The sequence below is a fragment of the Strix uralensis genome, chromosome 12 (genome assembly GCF_047716275.1).
Source record: "Strix uralensis isolate ZFMK-TIS-50842 chromosome 12, bStrUra1, whole genome shotgun sequence".
NCBI classification, from domain to species: Eukaryota; Metazoa; Chordata; class Aves; order Strigiformes; family Strigidae; genus Strix; species Strix uralensis.
The window spans coordinates 2617874-2633129 of NC_133983.1; the positions used below are offsets into that span (position 1 = coordinate 2617874).

Consider the following 15256-nt stretch of genomic DNA (forward strand, 5'->3'; position numbering starts at 1 on the left):
CCAAGAGCCCGGGGCAGGCAGCCAACAAGAATGGTTGGTCCTTGCTGGACATCTTTCGGGAGACACTCTTCGAGAAGCTGTCTCAGGGCTGCTCCTGCAGCGACGTCTCCTCGGCCGAGCTCAGGAGATGGCCGCAGCAGGGCCGCGTAAGTGTGAGGGCTGGAGCCGGCCAGTAGCTTAGCCCTGCGCTGTGGCCATCCCGCAGTAGCTGTAGCTGCTCCTTATCTCCCATTCACTAGCTCTCGCTGATACCCAGAGGCCTGATCCTGCCAGGCAGGGTCTGGCTAGCCCTGGGGAGACAGTCCCCAGCCTAATGGAGCCTGGGCTGCATGGGCTGGCCCCACTCCTCTGTCCGCACACCCTCATGTGAGAGCTGGGCACTAGTGAGTAGGCAGCTTGTCTGTGTCCCTGCACTGGCAGCACTGGTGTGCTGTGCCATGGCATTGGCGTGGTGCTGGCGTGACACTGGTGTGACACTGTCATGGTGCTGGTGTGACACTAACATGGCGTTGGCGTGACACTGGTTCAGGTATGATGCTGGCGTGATGGCTGGTGCTGCCCCCCATGAGCTGGTGGTGCTGGAGCTGGTGCTGTTCTTGCAGCCATGGTGGGTGATGTCCTCAGCTCCACGTGTTGCACCCCATCATGGCCATGCTGGAGCTGCCTGCCGTGCTGGGGAGCCGCTGGCACCCCGTGGCTCCAGGGGGTGTGTGGCTGGGCCTGGGGAGCCAGGCTCCCCCCTGGCATGGGGTGAGATGCAGGGTGGGAAGAGGCAGCTGTGGTCTGCCGGCTCCTCGCTGCCCATCCTGCTGTGTCAGCAGAGCCAGGGCAACGTGGCAGTCTGTGCTGGTGGCCCCAGGGGCCTCGGTGCCCTCTGGCTCGGCTGGATCCTGCCCCCGCTTGAAGGGAAGGCAGCCGGAGGAGCAGGGGTGGCAGGAGGGTCTTGGCTGACACCATTTTCCCCCTTCCCAGAACATGTTGCGGCGCCAGGAGGAGCTGGAGAACGGCACAGCCTGGTCCATCTCCTCCGAGTCCTCGGACGACTCCTCCAGCCCCCAGCTGTCTGGCAGCGCCCGCCATGCCGCGCACAAGCCCATCGTGCAGCCCGAGGTGCAGGCCTCTGCCCCCGCCATCGAGATCTCCTTCTCCCAGCAGCCGGAGGAGGCTGGGGCAGGGCCCGGGGCCAGCGGCGTCAGTGTGCCCCCCGCCGGGAGTCAGCCAGAGGAGCCAGGCAGCCGTAAGAAGGATGCGGTGGCCAACGGGCACGTACCCTACTCCCGGACTCTGAGCCACATCAGTGAGGCCAGCGTGGATGCCACGATGGAGGCCAAGGCTGCAGAGAGCCCCTGGGAGCCCGCGCCCAGCCCCGAGGACACAGGGACGGGCAAGCAGGACGTGGACCCCCTCCCCAGCGCCTCGGTGGCAGCCGCCACAGCAGGGCAGGACAGGGGTGCTGAGGCCAAGCCCCGGGCCACCGTGGCGTGGGCCACCACCTGCGAGGTGGAGGCCAGCGGGGCTGAGCTGGTGCAGAGCCAGGCACCGGCACAGGGTGGCACCAGGATCCCGGTAGCGCTGGCACAAGCCTCTGCGGAGGAAAGGCCCGTCCCGGCTCCACCACTGCCTGCTGCCATCCCCGAGGTGCCACGGGGGAAGGTGGTGGATTCGGGTCTGGAGGAGGCCATCGGTCTCCTGGGCTCGGCCCTGGAAGACTATCGGGGGCAGTTCCCGGAGCTGCAGCCCCTTGAACGGGAGCTCAAGCGCCTGGAGGAGATGCTGCTGGTGAGGGGCTCCCAGCAGTGCCCGGGGGTGATGGGGACAGGGCCATCCCTGATGGCAGTGGCCGGGGGTGATGGGCATGGGGCCATCCCAGCTGTGAGTGCCCAGGGATAATGGGGATGGGGCCGTCCTGGCTGGCAGTGCCTGGGAAAAATGGGGATGAGGCCATTGATGGCAGTGCCCAGGGATGAGGGTGGCAGGGTCATCCCTGATGGCAGTGTCTGGGGACAATGGGGACGGGGCCATCCCTGATGGCAGTGCCCAGGGGTGAGGGTGGCAGGGTCATCCCTGCTGGCAGTGCCTGGGGATGCAGGTGACAGGGCTGTTCCTGGCTGGTGAGCCAGGATCCGACCCTGCCATGCCTTCCTCCACAGCAGAAGCAGGGTGTCTTCCTCAGCCGAGCCTCCAGCATCAGCCTGACAGTGGAACATGCGCTGGAGAGCTTCAGCTTCCTCAACACCTCTGACATGGAAGACTCGGAGGGCTCCGAGGAGGAGCCTCTCCAAGATGAGAGGTGCACAGCGGGCCTCATGGGATGGGGCACGGGGCAGGATGCAGCCCTGGGGCAGTTGGGATGGGGGATGCCCAGCTCTGCCAGGGTGCCCAAGCTTAGATGGGCCCATCACAGCTCAGGGCAGGTCCAGGTCGAGAAGCAGCAGGATCTGGCCCTTCTGAAGCAGCAGGATCTGGCACAGTGCTACCCTGCATCTCTCCATGGGGCTGGCCCAGGAGGCAGCCCATGCCCTGTGCCCCTGGACCCTGTTCCTTCACCCAGCCTTGATGCTGTGATACTGTAGGTCCTACAGAAACTGCCCTCTGTGCGTGGGGAAGGGCTGAGTCCAGGTCTCCCACACTGACCCACTGCCTCGGTATCTCCCTGGCTTGCAGGAGGGCCGGCAGACCCCGGCGCGGCAGCAGAGCTCCCAGCACCGGCGAGACGGGAGCAGATGACACCGGAATGTGCAGTGGCTCCGAGGCCAGCACCGACCCCATGAGCACCGGCAACGAGTTCCTGGATAAGGCTCTGGTGCTTCACCTCAACAACTGCAACCGCCTGCTGCTGGTGAGGACAGGGGCCGGGGCACGGTGGCAGGAGAGATCCTGGGGTGGGCTTTGAGTCCCACCTTGCAGGGTGTCTTGCCGCGGCATGGAGGCTGTGGTGTGGGCGATGAGCTCTGTCCCTGAGGTCCCCGGTTTGGCCGTGCCTTGCAGAAACTGGGCACCTTCGGTCCACTGCGGTGCCGAGAGATGTATGCCCTGGACAGGCTGCTGCGGGAGGCGCAGGTGCTGGAGATCGTGTGCCAGCTGACGGAGGAGCGAGCAGGAGCAGCCGGCTCTGCCGCAGAAGGTAAAGATACGTGGCCAAGGGGACCGGCCCTGCCGCCCTGGGGGCTGCGTGGGGCCGGGTCTCCCCTCAGGGGCATGGCTGGGCAGCGAGGGGCCGTGCCAGCTGGAGGGCAGGAGTCACCTGCCTGCTGCCGTGGCTCGGGGAGGCTTGACAGCGCCTGTCCCCGCAGTGGTGCAGTTCTCGACACGGAAGGAGGGCGTGCTGCCCCTCTGGGACCACTGCGTGGAGGTGCCCAACATCTACACCTGCCCTGTGGAGCGGTTCCTGCAGGTGCTCAGCACCCAGTATGCAGCACCCATCAGTGAGCGGCACCCTGGCCTGGCTGATGTCGGTGAGTAGACACCCGGCGGATTTTGGGGAGAGTTGCCAGCTCCTCAGTGACCATGAGTGGGGGCCTATGGGTGCCGGGAGCCCCACAGAGGGGTCACCACAGCTGCTGCACACCCTGATCCTGGCCCTTTCCCACAGTGTGTGTGAAACTGGTGGAGGATGTGCTGGATCGGCGGCTGCCCCGGCGACCTGGCAGCACCCAGAGTGAGCAGGTCACCATCTTCCAGTACTGGAGCCACTTTGAGTCACTCAGCGCCCTGGTGCTTGACACCTACATGATGGAGCTGACAGAGGAAGGTGGGTGCCCTCCCACCCTCCCTAGACCCTGGCATGGGGTGCCAGAGCCTCACCGTAGGGAGCAGCACTGCCATGACCACGCTGGGGCATCACCCAGAGGCTCAGCCATCCTTGGGGTGGGCAAGTAGGTCTGATCTCCTGCACAGCCCACTCCCACGCTGCCTTCCTGAGCACCCTGGGTCCTTGCTGTAGGTCCCCAGCATCTTGATTGGGTGCCCCAGCATGTGTTGGTGCTCTGTGTGGGGCCACCCCTGCCTGGCACGGGTGCAGGGTGCCCAGGGATGGGTTCCCTGAGGTGACAGGGGTGCACAGGCAGCGCCGCTGGGGTCCCTGCACCTCAGCTCAGCTGGTGGTTCCCTGCAGCGTTGCTGGCGCAGAACCTCAACTCGGACGACCAGGACGTGGTGCTGCGTGCCCTGAAGCGCATACCCGAGGCTCGCCTGAAGAAAGAGGGACTGAAAGCGCTGAGCCTGCTCCTCGTGGAGGGCAACAGCAAGGTGGTGAGCGCCGTGTCAGCCCAGCTCCGCAGCCTGGCAGAAAACCCCCGCTTCCGCCAACGGGTATGTGCTGGGCAAGCCAGGGACGAGGTGGGCTGGTGCCACCGCCTGTGGGGTGCTGCCCCCCGACTCTGCTGTGGGTGGTGGCGCTGACCCCCCATCTCCCCCAGGCTCTCGTGTGCTACCTGGAGCAGCTGGAGGATGAGGAGATGCAGACGCGCGTGGCAGGGTGTGCGGCGCTGGGCTGCCTGAAGGTGAGAGGGACATGGGGAGGAGGCAGCAGAGCTTCGTTTTCCGGAGGAAGAGGAATCACATGTGGCCAGCCACTCCGGACACACCTGCACAGCCTCCTGCTCCCGGGAGAGAGGAGCTGGGGGTGCCCCCAGCATGCTGGAGAAGCAGGCAGGGGCAGGGCAGGAAGGGAAATGGGAAGGGACAGGAGAGGGACTTTTCTGCACCATGGGGCTGCAGCACCCTGTGTTGCCTTCCCCTCCAGGCTGTGTCCCTGCTGCCAGCCCTGCCAGCCACACTCAGCCCCTTGTCCCTTCTCCTGCAGGCCAAGGAGAGCATCGAGCAGCTGGTTTACCTGTGCCAAACCGACAAGGAGCCTGTGCGGGAGGCAGCCAAGCAGAGCCTGATGCTGTGCGGTGAGTGTCCTGCTGCTCCTCTCTGCTCCCTCCCCACCCACAGCATCCTGAGCGGCATCTCCTGGTGCCAGCAGCGCCCACAGGAGAAGGGGGTCCTGGGCTGGTCCCTGCCTATCCCGCACACTCTGGCTCATCGTGCCCCAAGGTCTGCCGGGCAAGAACAAGCTGGCAGCAGGCAGCAAGGGCTGGGCGTCCTGTGGCCACAGAGCACTAAGCCTGGATGTTATTTATTATTTGCTAGATGGCACTGAGAGAACCATCTGAGTGGGTTTCTAGGCCTCCAGATCGCGGCAGCTGCTGCACAGGTTGGGACATGTGAGCTGTCTTCGTCCCCCCGCCCCGCTCCTGCCGCTTTGCTCACGAATGTCTCCGTCTTAGAGCCTGTCAGCCATGTCATGTTTTGGAGTCTGTGTGTCTTGGTTGTTCATAGAGACCATCCCCGTGGCACCCCGGCACATGTAGATGCCTTGTGTCCCATCTCCCAGCAGATTGTCCATGTCACCACCTCTTGCTGGGGATGGTCGCCGCGGGCAGATTTGTGTGCTGGGCTGCCGGGTGAAGATCTCAGGGCCAGCTTGTAGCGTGGATGTGTGCATCCCTGTGTGTGTCCGGGGGTCCTGGGGAAGCCCTCGGGATCCCCGTGCCAGTGCATGCAGATGTGCACAGCTGTTTGAGACGCTGGAGCTGGCACAGCCCCGGGCCCTGGCCCCTTTCCCCTATGCTAGGCTCTCCACAAGCCAGCACTCCTGCAGCCCACGCATGGGTGATCCCTGCCCCGTGTGGGCACGGGAACAGCAGGCAGCTGAGGAACAGGATTTGCAACATCTGAATCAGGAGCTATAGGGGCTTTTTGAGCCGGATCCCAGCTGGGACATGCCCAGGGGTGTGCTAAGGAGGACGAGAGAGGTCTCACTCTGTGGCCGTAGCGTGGCGGCTCAGCTCTGTCAGGCGTTAGCCACGTTTCCCAGGAAAGGCCGGGGAAGGTGGCTGGGGATGGGCAGGGGACAGAGCTTCTGCAGTTCAGTTCACTGACCGTGACATGTACTTGCAGGGGAAGATGGTAAATCAGCTCACCGGCGGCTGGAGGAGACCCTGGACAGCCTCCCGAGGATCTTTGCACCAGCCAGCATGGCCAGTACAGCTTTCTGAGACGCCACGCACACCCACCTGCCACCCTTCGAGGGCAAAGGCACCGCTGGGCCGCCCAGGCTTGCACGGACTGGGGCAGGCCGGGACCCGGCAGCTCCCGCTCTCGGCAGCACACCGCAGTATTACCCTCGCCGGCAGCTGGCCGCGGCCGCACACTGCCTTACGGAGCACCGCTTCCCCTGTCCCCGGCCACCAGCCCCACGGGGTCCCACGTACGCACCCCTGGGCAGGGGGGGCTCGCTGCACATCCCACCCTCTATTGCTATTTAAAATACACGAGGAGACCACCCTTCCTGCCCTCCTCGTCAGCTACAGCTGCTGGGACCGGAGCGGCAGGGAGATGTACCGGATTTCTCTGCCTCCTCTTGCCTTCCTCTTGCTCGAGGGCACGTGCCCTGCCCCGGAAGGACCTGCACTTTGGAAACCACACCGTTTCTTTCCAGGAGTTGCCTGGGCCGTGGGGACTGCTGCCCTTTGCCACCTGGAGTCCCCAGGACTTAAATAAAATGAAGTATGAGATATTAATATATTCTGCTGGCGTTTCTTCTTTCCAGCTCCACGTGCTCCTGTCCCTCCCCAGCTGTGGCTGTAGGGACTGTAGTGAGATGTGGCCCCAGCCCAGAGCCTTTCCTGGCCTGCTGGGAAGCACCATGGAGGGCAGGGGCAGGAGGAGCGACAGAGGGACGGACAGACGGACAGACAGAAGCTGCCACCATTTTTTTTTTGGTTTGTTTTATTTTATTTTTTATTTACAGATTTTTGCAGAAAAACAAAAGCAAAAAATTCTTTTCTATAATGTCTCTATAAATCTATATATAATGTAATTACAGAGAACAACTAATTTTGATTTTAAACCAGAAATAAAAACAAACGTTTAATGAGTGACAGTGTCACTGTGTGGGTGTTTCTTTGGCCCTGGGGGTCAGTGTAGCAGGCTGGAGGGTGGTGAGGGGTCTCATGGAGCATAACTGTGATTTCTGGCATCGCCCAGGTGCAGCCCTACCCCTCACCTCAGCCACCAGCACCCTCCAGCCGGAGCCAGCACAGGGGTGCTGCTGGGTGCCCTTTGTGGCCAGGCGTGCAGGAGAGCAGGTACCTGTCACTTAGCACAGGGCACAGAACTCCTGGCCCTGCTGGCTTGACACAAGGGGGACAGAGGGGATTGCTCTGGCCCTGTGTGACACTGCCCAGTCCCACAGCATGGCTTGCTGGCCTGCCTTCCAGAGGGGCTGTCACTGTGGGGATTTAATTGCCATTTCCGATGTTGTCTTTATAAATGTGTGGAGGAACGCTTCTGGACTGAGGGACAAAGCTGGGCTCAGCTGGGTGCTTCTCAGGTGCTTGGAAAGCTGAGGATCAACACTGCTCCCATGATGGCCTCCGGTTTCACCAAAAGGACCACAGGTTTCTCCTTCTCAGCAGCGGAAGGAGTTTCCACCTTCCCTGAGCTTTGCAAGACTTGCCGAGCTGTTGCCAAACTCTGGCTGCTGGGCACGGGAAGCATCACCCAAGGTGGCATGAGGTGGCCACACTGAGGCTACATGATGGGGGTGCCCAGCACAGGGAGCCACCAAAACCAGGGCAGCCCTGGTTCCTACTGTTTTCTGTACCTGTGGTGAGAACACACCACAGCACCTGGCCCCAAGCAGGATTCCAGAGAACTGGGGATGGAGCTCATCCAGCTGAATTGTTTTTTCAAACCCATTCCCATAAAGATTTGGCACCTCTTGGTGGAAGTCTCATCACTGAACCACAACAGAGCAAAGACAGAATAGTCGAGGTGAGAAGGGACATTTGGAAATGCTCATCCACCCCCCGCTGCTCAGCTAAAGCTGGGGACCACATCTGGTTGGGTTTTGAGTATCTCCAAAGATGGAAATAGCAGAACTTCTCTCACCAACCTATGCCAGTGCTTGACCATCCTCACAGAAAAAGCTTTTCTAAGTTTAACTTGAGTGCCTGTACTTCAGTTTCAGTTTGGTGCTTGGTCTTTCACTGGGCACCACTGAGGAATATCTGCCTCTGTCTTCTTTACCCCCCATGAGGTATTAATAGATGTGTATAAGAAACACCCCCCACCCTTCATTTTTTCAAGCTAAACAGTCCCAGCTCTCTGAGCCTCTTCTCATATGGCAGCTGCTCCAATCCCTTAATCATCTTAGTGGCCCTTATGGTCCTGGGAGGGGAGTGGGTTAGAGCAGCAAAGATGCCCCAAAAGGCAGCAGAGGCGGGGACCCTCACGGCAGCCACTTGCGCCGGCGCAGCAGCGATTGCACGGGCACTGCCAGCGCTGCCGCAGCTGGGGATTTACGGCCCCCGGGCCGAGCAGGGTCCATCCATCAGTGCTTCTGGGGTTTCTAAGCATGTCCCAGCAGGTTACAGCCTCCATGTCCTTTTTTCCTCCCTGGAGCAGAGCTTTTTGGGCTGGCTCAGGCAGAATGCCACGTGTGGCTGGACACGCAGGGGCACAGGCAGCGTGCAGCTCCGTGCTAGCGCTGCACAGCACGTGGTGGTGCGTGGGGTGTTGCAGATGGGGCGCTGCCGTAGCGAAACCACTTTTGGATGCAGTTTTATCTGCGGATGGGATTGCGGGAAGGGGGTAGCCAGGGGACATTTGGCTGCATTGCTGCTCGCTTAGCCTTCTTCCACCTGCTTCGGGGGCTGCACAAGCCGCAGGAGGGAAGCACAGTGTTTCTCCCAAAGCACTGCAACCCACCGTCAGGTGTAGGCAGCAGGAGATGTGGGATATGGGTCTCGGCGGGCACATACAACTGTGGACAAAAGCACCGAGAGGTGGAAAGTGGCCCAACCATCTTTGGTTTCTTTTTCGCCTGAGTAACTCCTGGAAATAAAACCAGCCCAGTGCTCCGGTGGCCAGAGCCACGAATTCAATTCACTCACCTACATGGGTGTCCTCTTTGCCCTGCCGAAACCTAGCCGCAGCCCTGCAGCACAATACCACCTTCCAAGATAAGCTACACCCTGGCTGTAGAGAGATCGGAGCAGGAAAGCAGCCTTCTGTCAGGGCAGGCAGGGAGCTGCAGGTCAGGACAAAATGACTCTGCTTCTGGAACTGCAAGGAATAATCTCATTATTTACGTGGTTTTAAGAACATCTGGGGAAAACACCCCAAACAGATTAATTTAGGAATCTATTGCCCAGCCCCTTGCTCTGAATGAGTCTATGCCAGCATCGCCCAAGACCTCTGCCCCATGGACACTGCCAGGTCGCTTGGAATTGCAGGATTGCCATTTTAACTGGAATAAACTTCCAAAAAAAGTCTTGTTTTTTGGACAGCACTCACTAAAAACATTCACTGCAGTTTGCATCCAGCTTGGGTTTTGTTTTTTTAAGGCCTGGGGAGGAATAGGACAACGACCACAAGAGCCAGCTGTTTGAAAAGAGGCAGGGGACTCAACTTTTCCCTCCAGGACCTAATGTCTCCTCCAGCCCTTGCGCAGGAACCAGATCGCTTCATGGCGTGAACTCCCTGGGAGCTCCTCTCACAGCACACGGGGACAGACACAGCGCCGCAGAGCGCGTTTTGCGGCAGCGTGCTTGCTATTTCAAAGGAGACTGTGTGCCAGCACCATGTTTGTCAGCCAAATCTGTGTCAGCGCTTGAAACATCTCCCTCTCGTACGGACGTGCTTGTGCTCAGCAGCTACTTGCTTTTCTTGTAGGAGCTGCAGCCTGTGGGAGGGTGTCTGTGTCACGGTTACATTACCCGTGTGCTCCAGCTTTGGAAAGATGTTCCTTTTCCCCGTTTACTGCTTTTTTAATTAAAGGGGTGCATATGGATTCCGGAGCACTTTGCGGTATTGGTTTTTAACTGCTGGTCTCAGGGCAGTGTCCTGAGGAGCCCCTGCAGATCATAGGCACAAAATAACTGATCAGCCAACGTACCCTCCTCTTGGATGGCATCAGGGCTGGCAGAGCTGCCCAGAATACGGGTTGTGACACCAAGAGCACCTCCCAGCCAGAATGACCCCGAGCAGACGCTGCCACTTCAGAGTGCCACAAGCTCTGATCATCCCTCATGTAAGAAATGACTCAAATCTTGATGCCAAGTCATTTTTAGGGGGTTGTAGTTTGGAAATCTCCAGTTTAAACAGCCTCAGAGTTGGACCTCTCACCCCAGGCTTGTATGAAATCACGTTTCCAAGGCATTCACTAGGGTGCTTGGATATGATTTGAATAACTAAGTGGTCTGTCTTGAACCACAGCAAAGCAACAACCTCCTCATGATCACTGGCGTGTTCCTCGCAGGGCTGTCAGGCACATTACGTACGGGCTCGTTCTCCAAGGACCACTCCGGGGGTGACAGCTGGGGCCTCATTTCATACAGAGACCAACTTGTGCTCCAGGCAGTCTCCAAAACTGAATTTAATGCTGGCTCTCAAACTTGACTACTGCCTTCCTTAGAGCTGAGTGAGGAGAGGGGTGGTGACTCCTGAGGGTTTGTACAGCACGAGGGTGATGGGAGCACGGAGCTAGGAAGAGCAGGGAACAAGGCGGGTGAGCTCACCCGGGGCCTTGACAAAGCGGTCAGGAGCAACTCGGCTTCAGTTTTTGCCGTCCTGCTCACAGGCAAGGCGTCTCTGGGAAAGGCTTGGCTCAGGCATCTTTTCTAGAAGGAGCATCTGCCTCTAGGTTTCTAATTTGGACAGGCTTGGAGGCTGATTTTTAAGAGCACCCACAATTAGGATTAGCTGGAGGCTTGAATCCTCTGCCTATCAGCTCAAAAGCATCTCCAAGTGAGAAACCCAAGATCAATAGGTCAGACCCCCAGCACATGCCGGTAGATGGTCTGGGACACTTCTGGCAGGCGAAGCCCAGGAATAGGTGTTTGCCAGAACAACTTCTGTTGACATTCCTGATACAAAAGACAAGGGACCGTTTGTCATAGGATGGCTGCAAACAAAAGGCAGAGGGATCATTAGCACTCATTAACTCCCAGCCCTGGGTGATTATTTAAAGGAGCATAAGAAGTGATTTTACATATAGCCAGTGCTCCTCTCCATTTTGATTCGTGCCTGAACGAAGCTTTGTGATTAAACCAGGATTCATGGCTACACATGAAAGATATGCCATTCTCCTAAAAATTACAGCGTGAGAATTGATGGCTTGACAGCTTAGAATAAATGTAAATGACTTTTAAAAAATTCACACTACAGAATCTCATTTCCCCAGAAATGTTCTTAGCAGATTCTTCATGCTGTACTGACTTAATTTCCTTTTACACCAACCTGTCTAGTGGACGAAGGGAAGGCAATGAATGTGGGTTTTTTTGGATTTTAGCAAAGCTTTTGATAGTCCAACAGGAGTTGGACTCAAAGATCCTTGTGGGTTCCTTGCAACTCAGGATATTCTGTTTCTATGATTCAAATTTCTCACGCAATAAAGACCCCAGAGGTCATGGTTGTGGGCTACACCCTGTCACCTCTTATAATTAATGGTCACTTTTTGCCATTGCTTTGTAACTGATTTTTTTCTCCTCCAGCCAAGGCTGAAGAAACAGAGCTACATCCTCGTGACTCAACACAGCTCATCCCCTCTGGCCACTCGGTAGGCTATAGTTCCCCAGCTGCAACGAATTAATGGACTCGGCCTGGTGTCATAATCCTCAGAAGGGAACTTGGTCTCAGTTGTCAACGGCCCCGAAAGGAGTATCGATGCTCACAACACGGCCCATGGCACTGCCACGGGTGCTCTGCTTCTTTGCAGAGAGCTTAGACAGGAGAAACCCGTAAAGCAGGGTCAGGAGCTGATCTCACTCGCCACCATCTCTCAGCCCAACTCCCTCCTCACAGAGCAGCAGCCCAGCAGACATTTCTCCTCTCTGCCACACAGCTCAACAAGGCATAAGCATTATTCAGACTAGGATTTAAGGGCACATCTTACACATTAATGTATGCTAATGTTTGTCTGACGGTTTTGTCACTTGCTAAGCAAGTTGGGGTAAAGCCTAGGCTGTTGGACAGCTTTTGGTCTGCCCTGCAGTGACATCTCAAGAGGTGAAAATCTGGGGCAAGATTTTTAATATCAGTTGCAACTGTAACAGCCTTATGACTCTTTAGCCCTACTAGCACGGGTTTGTGTTGAGGTTTCTTTACATGTAGTCTTCTCTCTGAATTCCCAGCCTTATTGTCCTCCAGGGATTGAGAGGTGAGTAAAAGGAGCAAAAAATGCAGCTTCCTTCCAATGTGTCTTATTTTTGAACTATTAATATTTTAATCCATTACTCTAGCTCCACTTCGCATGTTTTTATGGAGAGAAAACACAAAGAGGATGCAGCACGAGCTTATAGAATTCTCCCCTCCTCTCCGCTTGCCTGTCAGTCAGCTACAGGTCAGCAACAGCGCTACTGGAGATGAAAGTATGTTAAACCCAGAAGATTCAGCAACACAGGAAACTGCAGAAAACGAAAGACACGCAAGCCCTCATGCTTTCTCATATAAATTCATGCATCTCACTATGGATGCCGTGGCTGTTTCCACCTTTTGGGGGTGGAAGGGGAAAAGTTGGGGACAGCAAATGCTGTGGCATCTAACTTCTGATGGGCAGGACCCAACCTTGTTAACTTCCCCAGAAGCTCCCTACTAAATTACCTGGCACCATTCCTGCCATGCAGAAGCTAACTCGAGCGGTTTGTCCCACTTGATTACAAGCCTGAGGTCCTTTGAAACTACCAGGTAAATACCATCTAATTCCAGCAACTTGTTGGCATTTATAAAACTACCCTACAACTTTCCCAGTGATTAATTCATGACAGTATTGATTCTTCTTTCAGCTTAAGAAAAGCTTTGGTCTTTCAACTGGCAAATCCCCTCCTCAGCATGGAGGAAGACATAAATTTCAGTGCAGACTTTTGCTGTGGCCTTATCCCCCTCACAAGCTCCTGTCCCCGGAGCAGAGGCACAGCCTCCTGCTCTGGCAGGCCTGAAAGTTTTGATTAGGGAAAGGGGGCAGTTTTAGCTTATGTGAAGCTTAGGAGAGGCGTGCAGAGCCACGGGCGGGGGTGTTTGAGGGTGTCTGGGCTCGGGATGCCAGCGACAGGGCAACGGGCGCTCAGAGCCCCTCAGCTGTGGCACCAGGCGCTGGGGAGGCAGCGCGACTGCAGCCCTACCGCGCTCCCAACGCACCCGCCGGCTTCGCCCCCATGCAGTGCCGCCGGGCCGCCTGCCACACCGGGAGACCCAGCGACGGGGCCCGGGGGGGGGGGGGGCTCCTGAGGGGCCGGGCCGGGCGCGGCGGAGCGCAGCCTCCCGCCTCCCGCCCTCCCCAACGCGTGACGCACCGACGCACGCACAGGCGGACGCCGCGGCGCCGCGTTTGAAGTTGGCGCGCGATCGGCGCCCCCGCCCCTCCCACCCCGCCCGCCGCTCCCAGCCTGCCCCGCGCGGCCGCTTCCCCGCGCGCCCTCCCTCCCTCCTCCTCCCCCCCTCCCACCCCTCCCCGCTCCGGCCGGCGGCCGCGGCAGCCGCGCTGGCGCAGGCGCACTCCGCCCGCCCGCCGCCATTTTGTGTCCGAAGCGACTGTGGAGCGATTAAACCGCGAGCTGGTGCTGGGCGCTAGCGGCGGCCGCGGCGGGGCGTGCGGGGCGCGGCGGCTCCGCGGGGCCCGTGGGCGGCGCGGGGCGGCGGCGGGGCCCGGCGGCCGGAGCGAGCTCGGCGGGGTGCGGGCGCAGGTAAGCGGTGGCGGGGGGTTTGCAGTCGCTTTCTCCGGCCTCTAGGTGTCACGATGGGGCTCCGGTTCGGCTGGGGCCCCGCAGCGGCCGCCGCCGGGGAAGCAGGGGGCTTTGTCTCCCTCTATCGTCCCCAGCGCGGCCGGCGTCTGCCTGCCACCGCCGCCATTCCCCACAGCGCGGCGCTGGGCTGCGGGCCCGCCCGGGCCTCCCTTCCCGCCGTCCCCGCCCGGCCGGGCCGCCGCCGAGCCGCCGGCCCCGACTCCATTTTCTTTCCTTTGTCTCCTCGGCCGCGCAACCGGGGCTGATTACCGCCCCCTCCCCGCCACGCGAGCCGCCGGCACCCCCCCCCCCTCCTCCTTCCCTTCCCCTCCCGTCCCTTCCTCCTCCCCTCCCCCGCCTTCCCCGCCCCGCCGAGCCGGGCCGGGCCCGCTCCCCACCCGCCCCGGCGCCGCCGCCGCTTCCCCCCTCCCCCCCCTCCCCCGCCGTCTTCGCGCGAACCTTCAGCGGGGCTCGGCCCGGCGCCCTCCGCCCGCTGCCCGTGGCCTCCCTCGGTGTCCGGCCGGCTCCTGACCGCAGGGCGGTGGCGGCGGCGGCGGCTGCGTGTCCCTCTCCTGCCGGCCGCCGCCTCGCTGCGCTGGCGTGTGCTGCGGAGTGAGAGGCGCTGCGAGGCGCAGAGCGGGACTCGAGCTCCCTCTGCAAGGCAGGCTGAGCAGCGCCATGCAGCACCGGGACGCGGGCACGGCTGGGGGGCGCCCGCTCTCGCCGCGCTGCCCGGCCGCCAACCCCCCCACACCACCACCCCCCCCCGCCGCCGCCGCTCCCGGAGAGCGGGTGCCTCGCCGCCCCCCCCCCCCCCCCCCCCCCCCCCCCCCACCTCGCCCAGCGCCGCGCCCGGGCCCGGGGGCCCCGCGGAGGCTTCAGGCCGCCGCGGCGTGATCGGGAGCAAGGGCGGACCTGGGCTGCCACCGACCCGGCGACAAGTTGTGTCACTTGCTTCGACTTGGCCCGGGCTGCGGGCCTCCCGAGGCACGCTTCGGGGCGGCCGCCCTCCGCCTCCGGGCTCTTGCTTAGGGACGGAGCCTGAAAGCCCATCACAAAACCCGATTTTATTCCCTCTTGAACGGGTTTGTTCTGCGGGGTGTGGGGGGAGACACACAAAACCCGATTCTTTTTGTGATGCAGAAGAGGAAATCGCACATGCTCTGTGTCCAAACAGTTTGCGTTTTGTTCTCTACATCAACTTTAAATTTCTTTAGTAAATGTATTTATACGGTATCAGATTTGGCCTTGCCTCAGCTTTGTGAAATGACTTTGATGCAGGGGTTTTGTCATGTTACACGCATCCTTTTCTGTTCAGTGTAATCCTCAGGACTTGCCTGCTGGTGAGAATGAGCTCGCTTTCCTGTTTGTGACTTCCTATTTTTTTACCCAGTCTTCCCCCCCCACCCCCCTTAAATAAATGCATGGCTCTTCCTCGCCTCCTGCCAGTTATTGAATTCTGGTAATAAACTCCAGAGGTGTTA

At 59.6% G+C, this 15256-nt stretch overlaps 2 protein-coding genes and 1 long non-coding RNA gene across 21 annotated transcripts in view; 2 read left to right on the forward strand and 1 right to left on the reverse strand.

The window, feature by feature from the left end:
• Positions 1–6926, forward strand: part of RIPOR1 (RHO family interacting cell polarization regulator 1) — a 34367-nt gene extending 27441 nt beyond the window's left edge. For 7 of the 10 annotated variants that reach the window (XM_074881833.1, XM_074881834.1, XM_074881826.1 and 4 more), the window contains 11 exons: positions 6–146; positions 973–1779; positions 2151–2290; positions 2665–2839; positions 2989–3124; positions 3294–3455; positions 3593–3751; positions 4115–4311; positions 4419–4502; positions 4805–4895; positions 5947–6926. In XM_074881833.1, the coding sequence (XP_074737934.1) occupies positions 6–146; positions 973–1779; positions 2151–2290; positions 2665–2839; positions 2989–3124; positions 3294–3455; positions 3593–3751; positions 4115–4311; positions 4419–4502; positions 4805–4895; positions 5947–6044 (2190 nt within the window). In that variant the 3' untranslated portion in view covers positions 6045–6926. Of the gene's footprint in view, positions 1–5; positions 147–972; positions 1780–2150; positions 2291–2664; positions 2840–2988; positions 3125–3293; positions 3456–3592; positions 3752–4114; positions 4312–4418; positions 4503–4804; positions 4896–5136; positions 5201–5946 lie in introns of all 10 variants that reach the window. The other 3 variants (XM_074881832.1, XM_074881837.1, XM_074881830.1) reach the window with 2 other exon arrangements.
• Positions 6760–14375, reverse strand: LOC141948881 (uncharacterized). The gene is made up of 2 exons (XR_012630576.1): positions 14232–14375; positions 6760–10957 (listed from the first exon to the last, which is right to left on the reverse strand). It is a non-coding gene; the product is annotated as an uncharacterized LOC141948881 (long non-coding RNA).
• Positions 13637–15256, forward strand: part of CTCF (CCCTC-binding factor) — a 36674-nt gene continuing 35054 nt past the window's right edge. For 7 of the 10 annotated variants that reach the window (XM_074881840.1, XM_074881838.1, XM_074881845.1 and 4 more), the window contains exon 1: positions 13719–13733. The gene's annotated coding sequence lies outside the window, so the exon portion shown is untranslated. Of the gene's footprint in view, positions 13734–15256 lie in introns of all 10 variants that reach the window. The other 3 variants (XM_074881847.1, XM_074881841.1, XM_074881848.1) reach the window with 3 other exon arrangements.